Below are 10386 nucleotides of genomic sequence, written 5' to 3'. Positions count from 1 at the left end.
CCAGTAGTGGGATTGCTGGATCATATGGTAATTCTATTTTTAGTTTTTTAAGGAACCTCCCTACTGTTCTCTTGTTGTTATTTTCTAATCCAAGGATTTGCACAGAACATGTGATTGTAATCTGAGGGTAGAAATCCTTAACCAAATGGGGTCATTTCTGTCATTTCAGACACCCTGACCGTAAATGATGAGCAGTGTTTGCTCCTCTCAGAGACTGTCTGGGGCGCCCTCCGAGGTAATAAGATGGGGCTGACGCTGGGAGAGAGAGAAGGATGATGTGGGAAGGTCAGCCCTGATGGGGTAGGGGGCAGGACTGGGGGCCCAGCGAACATCCCTACCTTAGGAAGCTTGCTTTATGGACCAGTTGGAGTATTTCCCCAGCTCCCTGAAGGGAGTATTCTTACAGCTGTCTCCAGAAGTTGACAGGTGTCAGCCTGTGCAGGGGCAGCCACTCCCCTGGGCAGGTGCTCTGGGGAAGCAGGGGGCAGGCAGCTGGGGAGAGGGGCCCACTCTGCCACAAGCACTGCTTGTTCAGCTCTCCTTTCAGACACATGATTGGAAAGGTTCTTTAAAAACTAGATCAAAAGGAATAGATAAATGTCAAAAAAGAGGTAAAGAGTGGTAAAATATGTAGAACTCTATTATTTGGGGAGAAAATGAGGACTTTGCTAGCTAACGAGTGATAGGCCCCCCTGCCCTTCTTCTTGGCTTACTGAAAAGGTATTCGGTCCCTAGATACAGACTTAGCCAAACAACTCTACCACTTTTGGGAAAAGGTCTGCTGGTGAATGATGAGAGAAATTCTCACTGAACTCCAGACTTTGTTTTGGTTTGTCTTTGTTCCCTAGCTCCTCCTCCCCTCCCCTGTGTTTTGGAGAAACAGCATGCCAACTCCCCTTTCTACCTCTTGTAGCTTTTGTGTGGGTGTTAACTATTAGGCAGGTTAAGGTAGGGGAGATCTGGGACCCTGAGTGCTAGGCGTCAGAGTCAGACTGGAGAGAAGCCCAGATGGTACACTGGAAGTCTGCCTCCAATGAGCTACTGAGTGACCATGAAAGTCTCACAGATTCTTAAATTCTGAAAATTTAGGATTCTGGGAATCCTTCACAGGGCTTCTGCTGGATTTTCAGGAGTGAGGCCCCAGCTGTTGAGAACATCTAGTGCTCTGGACTCAGCATGCCTGCCCGTGGGCTTTGCTGGAATCTAGGAGTCTGTCCAGTCTTCTGGGACAGTTGCTGCCTGCCACACCTCAGCTCCCTATAGCTAGTTCTCTTCTCAGGCTCTAAAGAGGAAAAGTGGAGGCTTCTTTGTCTTCTAAGTCCAGCTGTGGACCCACAAGTTTCTGATCTCGTTGAGTTTATGAAACTCAAGTCAATGATCACATTCTCACAGTTCAGTCTGGGAGAAGTGAAGGGGCAGCAGATTGGGGGCCCCTTTTTCTCAGCTCCCTTAGCTCCTGATGGGTATTATCCATGGAAAGCTTTAACCCCTTGTGAGCTGGCTTGTCCCTGCATCTGTCCTCATGGGCACACATCTTGGCCTCTCTTCTTAATATCTTTGTAAATTCAAGGCTTAGGAAGTATAGATAAGAGGCATGTGGGTTAGTGTATTGCTAGGAGGGGCACGAAAACCCCTTACGCTGCCACCTCCCAAAATAAAATGCAGAGTAAAAATAGATACTGGCTTCCTACTCTCCCCTTTTCGTAACTGTTGAGAACCATCAAGCCTACACTAGATCCCCTCTCACTGTGTGCCCAAGCACTGTGCTGTGCCATGTGGGAACCTTCCAAATGGTTCCAACTCTTTACCCACCTCCCTAAGTCTTTACATCTGCCTCTGTACTTCCCTGCAGGTCTGGAGACTTTTAGCCAGCTTGTTTGGAGATCTCCTGAGGGCACGGTGAGTATGGGCCCTCAAAAAGGGCTCCTTTTAAATCTCTGGGGTTTGCTCCCAATGTTGAGAGTCCTGGAAATATCTTATTTTACCTTAAACAGAGTCCTAGTGGCTTGAGATGGCCCCAAAAAAGAGTATTCAAGGAGATATGGGTGGAAACTGGTTTGGTAGATTTTGCCAGTTGGGGTATAACTTAGTTCCCCTGAGTCATTGTTTAGCAATGACCTTGAGACCACACTGCTTTGAAGAAGATGTTAACAGTCAGTGAAAATCTGGAATGTGTGGGCTGAGTGGTATGTGGGACAGCTGTATTTGGCTGGCACGGGACAGTTGCTCTCTGGACAGGTACCTGCTTATGGTCATTGAGGTAGAGGTGTGCGGTGTTTGTGGAGACAGTTACCCTGCAGAACAGTCACAGGTTGGCTTTTCAGGGATCTTGGAAGACTTTTCTCATCCCCCTCCACCCCACTGGTGAATTTCCTTTGAATCTTAACATGTTCAGTGTTTGGTCCACACAGTTCTATATCAACAAGACGGAGATTGAGGACTTCCCCCGCTTCCCTCACCGGGGCTTGTTGTTGGATACGTCTCGCCATTACCTGCCACTGGCTAGCATCCTGGACACTCTGGTACCCAGGCCTTAAGGCCTTCTTTGCCCTCAGGGTTCTGGGGTAATGGGATAACAGATAGATCAGGTGCCGTATTCTTAAAGAGGTACAGAGAGAATGTGCATAACTTTATGAGCCCCCGGGAAAAATGTAAAAGATGACCTGCTCCAAGATTCAAAAAAATAACAAGAGTGATTTAAACCTACCCCACTGGCTACTGAGGACCAATATCCAGGCTATCTCCAGCGATGCAGGAAGTGGTTTGGGGAATTGACTTCTTTGACTGAGTAGAGCTAACTTTAGTTAGTACAAAGTCATAGGAAAGAGATGTTCAAAAGCCTTAGCTGGGGATGTTCCTAACTGTCTTGAATTTGATGGGCAGTCTTACCTGACAGTTGCTGATCTAGCTCACGTGTCTAACTTTTCCTTTGCTCTCCTGATGGAACCAAAGAAGTGGACACATCCACCAGTTTTGGCATCTGAAATTTATGGATTATGGGGCTACTAAATTCACAACAGACCTCAGTTTGGATAAACACTAGTCAGACAACCCAAAACAAATGGCAGGAGGAAATATTAGTTTTCAGGGTATTGTGGGGCTTTCTGAAGACCCCAGGGTACCACGGAGCTGCAGCCCTTCTCTCGATGTGACCATAACTCATCCCCCAAAGAGGAGATACTACTTCTGTCAGCCATCTTTGCATGTGCAGGGTCTTCCCCTTCCCTCCATGCCAGGCACAACCCAATGGGAAGGTTTGACAGGGAGAACCTGTGAACACTTAGCAGGAAGCTGGGCAGGTCGAGCCTGTTAAAGTGTGTGGAGCAGCCTGCCAAGCTTGGGGCTGAAGCCGGAGAAGTTTTGCTGAGTTAACAGTGCGTGCTCTGACCTACAGGATGTCATGGCGTACAATAAATTCAACGTGTTCCACTGGCATCTGGTCGATGACTCTTCCTTCCCATATGAGAGCTTCACTTTTCCAGACCTCACCAAAAAGGTATGCCTTAATTTCGCCCAGACCAAGTTGATGGCTTGAAGTCTGAACCTGGCTATGGTGCCCTGCTGGCAAGGACACCAGCTCTCCTCCTAACCAGCCAGTTTTAGGGACACACTGACATATAGGGGGTGGGCACTGGATTTGGAGTCAGGAGACCTGAGTTCAGGTCCAAACTACACCATTAATTTGCTCTGTGACCTTCAGGAGAGAATCTCTCCTGGTCCCATCTTCTTTTTATTTATCTATATTTGGTTAGCTGGGCATAATAACTACCTTATTCATCTCACTGGCATCACGGCACTGAGATAAGACAGTAGATGTGATAGCTTGTGGGAAATTATGATAAAGTTCCTTGAAGACAACCCCTGATACCAAAGGGCTGTTGGTAGATTTTCTGATATCCAGGGGGGTCCAGAAGGCATTTTGAGTATCCTTTCCTCTGCTAGCCTTTAGGAAATGAGATCCTGAATGGTGTTTTGTGCCTTTCAGGGGTCCTACAACCCTGCCACCCACATCTACACAGCACAGGATGTGAAGGAGGTGATTGAATATGCACGGCTGCGGGGTATCCGTGTGTTGGCAGAGTTCGACACTCCTGGCCACACTCTGTCATGGGGACCAGGTAAGAAAAATGTCTGGAGTTGGAGGGAGTCTACTGATTCTCCTCAATGGGACTTTAGGATATTGGCTCTTGGATGTAGCATGCCTCAGCCTTGGTCTCTGGAAGAATGTTTTCCATCAACTTTTTCCACTCGGAATTTAGATAGGCAGAATTTACTTTGGGCGAAGGAGGCTGCTTTTTACTATTAAAATATGGGCAGGGACTTCCCTGGTGGCGCAGTGGTTAAAAATCCGCCTGGCAGTCAGGGGGCACGGGTTCGAGCCCTGGTCCAGGAAGATCCCACATGCCGCAGAGCAACTAAGCCCATGCGCCACAACTACTGAGCCTGTGCCCTAGAGCCCGCAAGCCACAACTACTGAGCCTGCGAGCCACAACTACTGAAGCCCGTGCATCTAGAGCCTGTGCTCTGCAGCAAGAGAAGCCACCGTAATGAGAAGCCCATGCACCGCAACAAAGAGCAGCCCCTGCTCTCTGCAACTAGAGAAAGCCTGTGCACAGCAACAAAGAACCAATGCAGCCAAAAAAATAAATAAAAAGGGCAAATTCTTCTCAGACATCCTTGCCTCATGATGCCCTTGTAGGTTGTTGTGCCCTGGAGTGGAAGAAAGATTTTGCCAGTTTTGCTGGATCAGGCTCTCTGCTTTTCTGCCCATAGGCTACGTGAGGGCAGACTTTGGGACCAAGGGTGACCCCTGCTGGAAGAGTGTGTCAAGGCAGGAGTGTGTGTGTGACAGTTGTCTGTGTATGATTGTGGACATATTTGTATTTCTTTGATTGTCACTAAATGCTCATAATTACCAGTGTCTGTGAATGCCTGAGTGTTCCTATCTGTGTGCATGTAATGTCTGTGAACATGATTGTCATCATGTATATGACTGTATGTGGGGTCTGTGTATTTGTGACACTAGTGTGAGGTTCTCTATTGCCTTAGGTGTCCCTGGATTATTAACTCCTTGCTACTCTGGGTCTCACCCTTCTGGCACCTTTGGGCCGGTGAATCCCGCTCTCAACAATACCTATGAGTTCATGAGCACATTCTTCTTGGAGATCAGCTCTGTCTTCCCAGATTTTTATCTTCACCTTGGAGGAGATGAGGTTGATTTCACCTGCTGGTATGAGCCCTGTGACCTTCCCATCCTGGCCTGATGAACTGCCTACTTAGAGTAGAGGTTAGCCCGTGAGAAGCTGCCTGTCTCAGGTGTTCCTCATCTGTCTCCATCCTGATGGCTCAGGTCTTCGGCCTTTTCTCTCTCCACCTACAGAGAGGCCCTACCTGATTTTGGCAAGGCTGTGAATGTGAAACTCTCCTTTCCTCTTGTCATAGCCTCGAGATATTTACAGAAAAACCAGCTCTGGGCACAGAATTGTCTTGGAAAAATCAGGATAGAGAAAAACAATCCCTGCTTTTGACAGCTTAAAATAGTCTGGTTGAAGAGACAGGACACATATGGATTTGAGGCTAATATATGACAGTGTCTAGTTAGTACTATATTGTAAGCTTCCAACCCTCAGATCTGCTTAGCTCAAAAGAGGCTCAGGGGCTTCTTGGCAAAGTGGGCACTAGCGCTGGATCTGAGGAAAGAGTGGAGGAGGGAAAAAACAAAATGTAGACCTTGTGGGATAAGGGAGCTGCAGTGGGTGACAGACAGCAATGCTTGTATCCAACTGGAATAAAGAATAAATATTAAGGGAAAAGCAGACTATGCCCAGGGTGTGGGAGGTAAGAGACAGAAGCCAGAATCCAGTGTGCCGGAGCCCCAAGCCAAGACCTCAGAGCCACGTGTCATAGCCCAGAGAGATTGATATGTGTTATCTTTGAGGGTGAACTTGAAGCTCTTCAGATCCAGACTCAGCCTTTCTCAGCCTATGTCAGTGGCCCCCTTCATTTAGCTTTGTTTAGCCACACTTCCCAAATTTGTGGCCTCTTGAGATCCTCAGTCGATTGGTTTTTCAGGTGAAAAAAAGGAGTTGTGGGAGGCCAGGTGACACATCCCCAAGCTCTGGGCTTTGAGGATGTCAAAAGAATTAATCTTCATTTTCTTTTGGGATTCAGGAAGTCCAACCCAGATATCCAGGCCTTTATGAAGAAGAAAGGCTTTGGTGAGGACTTCAAGAAGCTGGAGTCCTTCTACATCCAGAAGTGAGGAAGGAGGGAGGGTGGGCAGGGTCCCTGGGGGTCAACTCCTGTGGAGTCCTCACTTTCCATAGCAGGACCAGGACCTGCTGGACCACTCTCTGGGCCCCTGAAGGGGTCCTTTGTCATGTCCTTTCGTTGGAGCGGTCGATTCCCAACTGGTCAGTCAGGAATGGGCCCCTAACCAGGCTCAGCCCCCAGGGCACTGGCACCTGTAGCACAGAGCCTGTCTGAACTGAGCAGACATTCTCTTTACTCTCTAGGCTGCTGGACATCGTCTCTGCCTACGGCAAGGGCTACGTGGTGTGGCAGGAGGTGTTTGATAATAAAGTAAAGGTGAGCCAGGGGCAGAGAGAAGGGGCCACCCTCGGTGCCTACCCGTGGTCTCCCATCCCTTCCCTGCTCCTGTGCGGGTACAGAGGTCTGAGCCCTGAGTGTGGGTGTCAGAGCCTCCATCTGTCTTCCCTCACTATGAACTGATCGAGTTATTTCTGCTGCTAGGTTACTTGGGATTCCTGAGACTGGCATGATGGGTGGGGTTTTCCTGCCTGTGTCATAGACTAGGATCTTCCAGGTCTGCAAGCAGGGCTACCTTCTCCTTCATTGTTGAGCAGTAAGATCCCAGCTTCCTGCCACGTCAGGGGCTCTGCAGGAACCTCGTCCCGTCCTCAGAAGCATTTGGAGATGCTTGGACATGGTAGCTCCTGATGAGTCTCCTGGGCCCCACTGCCTGTCTCCCTTAGCTCACAGCTGGTGTTACTATCTCAGTGTAGACAGGGAAGCTGCAGAAGGACTAGGGGAGAGGCAGCAGGGAGCTCTCCTAGGGCCTGTGGGGCCCTTGGCCTCTGCACTGGGCTAGAAGCTCAGTGGTTAGGGGTCTAGAGAAGTGCTTTGCTGCTGGGTAGCAGAGAGAGCACACACCCCTCGGCCTGGGCTGCTTGCGTAACTGTGGCCCGGGAATCTCCTACTGCCCTTTGACCTTTCATGACAGGTTCAGCCAGACACAGTCATCCAGGTATGGCGAGAAGAGATGCCTGTAAGGTACATGAAGGAGATGGAACTGGTCACCCGTGCCGGCTTCCGGGCCCTGCTCTCTGCCCCCTGGTACCTGAACCACATAACTTATGGCCCTGACTGGAAGAAGATCTACATGGTGGAGCCACTGGCATTTGAAGGTAAACAGGGAGCTCTCCTTGCTGCCAAAGGCGGCTGAGTGGGGTACAGGGCGGGAGGCAGGAGATTCTGGGCTGGACATTGCAGGTCAAGAGACGAAACAACCTATCTGAGGAGAGGGCCACGTTGGGAAGGTGGTAGAGGCCTGTGGTTGCTTGTTTTCCCTCAGGTAGCCCTGAGCAGAACGCTCTGGTGATCGGCGGAGAGGCCTGTATGTGGGGAGAGTATGTGGACAGCACGAACCTGGTCCCCAGGCTCTGGTAAGGGCTTCCTGGGGACGTGGAGGGTTGGGCCTGCGGGCGTGGGTTCTCCCTTACAGGCTCAATCCCGTCCAGCCTCCCCCAGCCAAGCACCCTCCTTTCAGGCCTGGGAGAAAAGGGGCATCGCAGTGTTGCCCCTGTTTGTATGTAAGTCGCCTCCCGCCTGACTTGCATATTTGCTCCTCCAGCCCATTAGGTGTGTCGGATGGAGACTGTTGTCCCCATTTCACAGATAGAGATAAGGAGTCCTGGAGAACACATTGAAAGAAGGTTGCTTTCGGGATGGCTTGCTCAGGATCCAACCCTAAAGTGCATGGCCCTGTGATAAGACTCCTCTCTGCTGTCTCCTCAGAGGCTGCAGCCCCTCACCAAGTCTGGTTGGGTGTGTAGAGTTTATATTTTGAGAACAGCTGCTGCGGCCACTGTCAGTAACTGTTCACGATGCCTTTAAGACGTACTCTGGTTCCCATGTGTTTGGGAGAGGAGGAGATGGGATCACGATCCCCATTTTACTGAAGATGGAGCTGGGCCCTAGAAGTCCCTGTGAGCCCTCCAGCCAGCTGTCACTCTGATTAAGGTGTCGATCACGTCCCTTGGCCCCGAGCTAGTCCAGGGTGCCTAAACGAGAGGCTGTGGGTGTCCAGCACCCTTGTCAGGAATCCAGGGCCCAACCTGGTGTGTGTCCCCTTTCCTGCAGGCCTAGAGCAGGGGCTGTTGCCGAGAGACTGTGGAGCAACAAGATGGTGACCAACCTGGACTTTGCCTATAAACGTTTGGCACACTTCCGCTGTGAGCTGCTGAGGTACGCAGGCCATGGGCAGGTTGGGGGCTGAGGACCCCTACTGACAGCAAAGAATACTGATAATAGCTAACACTTGCAGGGGCATACTGTGTGTGGCAAGCCCTGCGCTCAGCCCTCTGCCAGCATTGCTTCATTGGATCTTTACCATAACCCTATAAGGGGGATGTAGTTTTATCCCCATTTCAGAGGTAGGCAGCTGACGCACAGAGCAGTTAAGTAACTTGCCCAAAGTTGCTCAGAACCAGGTTATGAACCAGGCTGACTTCAGAGTCTGCGCTCGTGGCCATGGCCATGCTTTTATGGGTTCTCATGACACCTGTGCCCCTGTTAGGATGGGCCTGCGTAAGATGGTCATTTCCCTGATTCATTCACTTACTAGGTCTTGAGGCCCTAGGGGAAACAGCCTAGTAGAGAGGGGAGTCCCAGGCTGAGAGCCAAGCATGGTGGGGTCTAAGCCTCAACTGTCTGTAATAATTTACTGGGTGACTTTGAGCTAGTTCCTTACCATCTCTGAGCACATAACTTATTTGGGTAATAAAGGAGGCATGCCTAGAGGTACCCTAAGGAGATTGGTCAGGTCCTGGAACTTGTGAGGCTGAGACCTAAGGATGGGATTTCATGTCCACACCCTGTGCATGGGCTGGATGGTGCCTCGGTTCCCCCCCTCACCACATTTACAGAGTTTTAGAGCCATTAATGGGGGCTCAGTGGGCAGGAACACTGGGCACCCCTTAGGCATCCACCTTTTTTCTAAAGGGACTGAGTTATTTGGGGCTGGGGCACAGAAACAGGCAAGTTAGAAATACGGAGGTGTTCCTCAAGGTTCCGGGGTGTCCCTGTATCAAAATCACCTGGGGCACCTGTTCAGATAGCAGATTCTTGCCAACACACGGCCCCACCCCAAGCAAGAATCTCTGAAAGTGAGACCCCCCCCCACCAAGGAATTTTGGTGTCTAGTGGCATTTTGAAATCCACTGAACTGGGGGAAGGGGAGACCATTGGTTGTGGTGGAGAAGGTGTTGCTGGGCCCCAAGACCGACCCCCTTCCAAGGGGCTCATCTCGCCCTGTTTCTTTACGTCCTCTCGCAGGCGGGGTGTCCAGGCCCAGCCCCTCAGCGTAGGCTACTGTGACATGGAGTTTGAACAAACCTGAGCAAGTACCCCAGGCACCGAGGAGGGTGCTGGCCCTAAGAGAGCGGTAGTGGGGCCAGGCTTCCACTGTACCCCACCCGCGGGACGGGGCCCCTTGCCCACGTGCCTGTGTGCCTGGAGACAAGGGGGCTGGTGTTGGTGCTGGTGTCCAATAAAGAGTGATGTGGCGTTTTTCTATAATGAATGTGGATTACCTGTGTGAAAAAAAATGTGAGTGGCCCTAGGGTAAGGGAGCTGCCAGAACTGGCCTTCTGCCCCTGAGGGTGATAGGGCTCAACAGGGCCCAGCCAGGTTGGGCTCAGTATCTGCCCCCGGAGGGATCTTATAAGCTGAGGGCTGGGAATGAAGCCCGCAGCCTTTGTGCTGTCCTGCTCCGCCTGAGTTATGATGCCTCTCCAACCCCACACATAGTCCAGACACATACCCCATCCTTAGACTCATCACTTAGACCTCCAAGGCTTCTGTATACAGAAGACACCATAGGGGACCAAAGAAGTTCTGGGAAGCAGCAGGGGCTCCAGCCCCAACTTGGTCACAGAATAGCCCCTCCCCCATGCATACTCACAAAATTCCCTCCCCTAGAGCTTTTCTTCTGCTTTGGGTTTCTTGTTACTTCAATTGCATGCAACCATTATTAAATATTGAACACACACTATGGTCTTGGCACTGTGGTAGGTGCCAAGAATTTGAAGCACTTAGTCTCCAGAGGCCCTGTTCAACTCTCCAAAATGGCAGCAACTTCCTCCC

The 10386-nt window shown here is 50.6% G+C and overlaps 1 protein-coding gene across 1 annotated transcript in view; it reads left to right on the top strand.

Moving 5' to 3' along the window:
• HEXA (hexosaminidase subunit alpha) overlaps window positions 1–9819 on the top strand; it is a 39766-nt gene extending 29947 nt beyond the window's left edge. The window contains exons 3-14 of the mRNA XM_024128888.3: window positions 170–235; window positions 1853–1899; window positions 2412–2522; window positions 3395–3496; window positions 3986–4118; window positions 5050–5230; window positions 6172–6258; window positions 6516–6588; window positions 7244–7427; window positions 7595–7685; window positions 8383–8487; window positions 9577–9819. Coding sequence (XP_023984656.1) covers window positions 170–235; window positions 1853–1899; window positions 2412–2522; window positions 3395–3496; window positions 3986–4118; window positions 5050–5230; window positions 6172–6258; window positions 6516–6588; window positions 7244–7427; window positions 7595–7685; window positions 8383–8487; window positions 9577–9640 — 1244 coding nt within the window. The 3' untranslated portion in view covers window positions 9641–9819. The remainder of the gene's footprint in view (window positions 1–169; window positions 236–1852; window positions 1900–2411; window positions 2523–3394; window positions 3497–3985; window positions 4119–5049; window positions 5231–6171; window positions 6259–6515; window positions 6589–7243; window positions 7428–7594; window positions 7686–8382; window positions 8488–9576) is intronic.
• The last annotated feature ends 567 nt before the right edge of the window (window positions 9820–10386 follow it).

This window comes from Physeter macrocephalus, chromosome 11 (genome assembly GCF_002837175.3).
Source record: "Physeter macrocephalus isolate SW-GA chromosome 11, ASM283717v5, whole genome shotgun sequence".
NCBI lineage: Eukaryota > Metazoa > Chordata > Mammalia > Artiodactyla > Physeteridae > Physeter > Physeter macrocephalus.
This window is presented reverse-complemented; position numbering and strand designations above follow the sequence as displayed.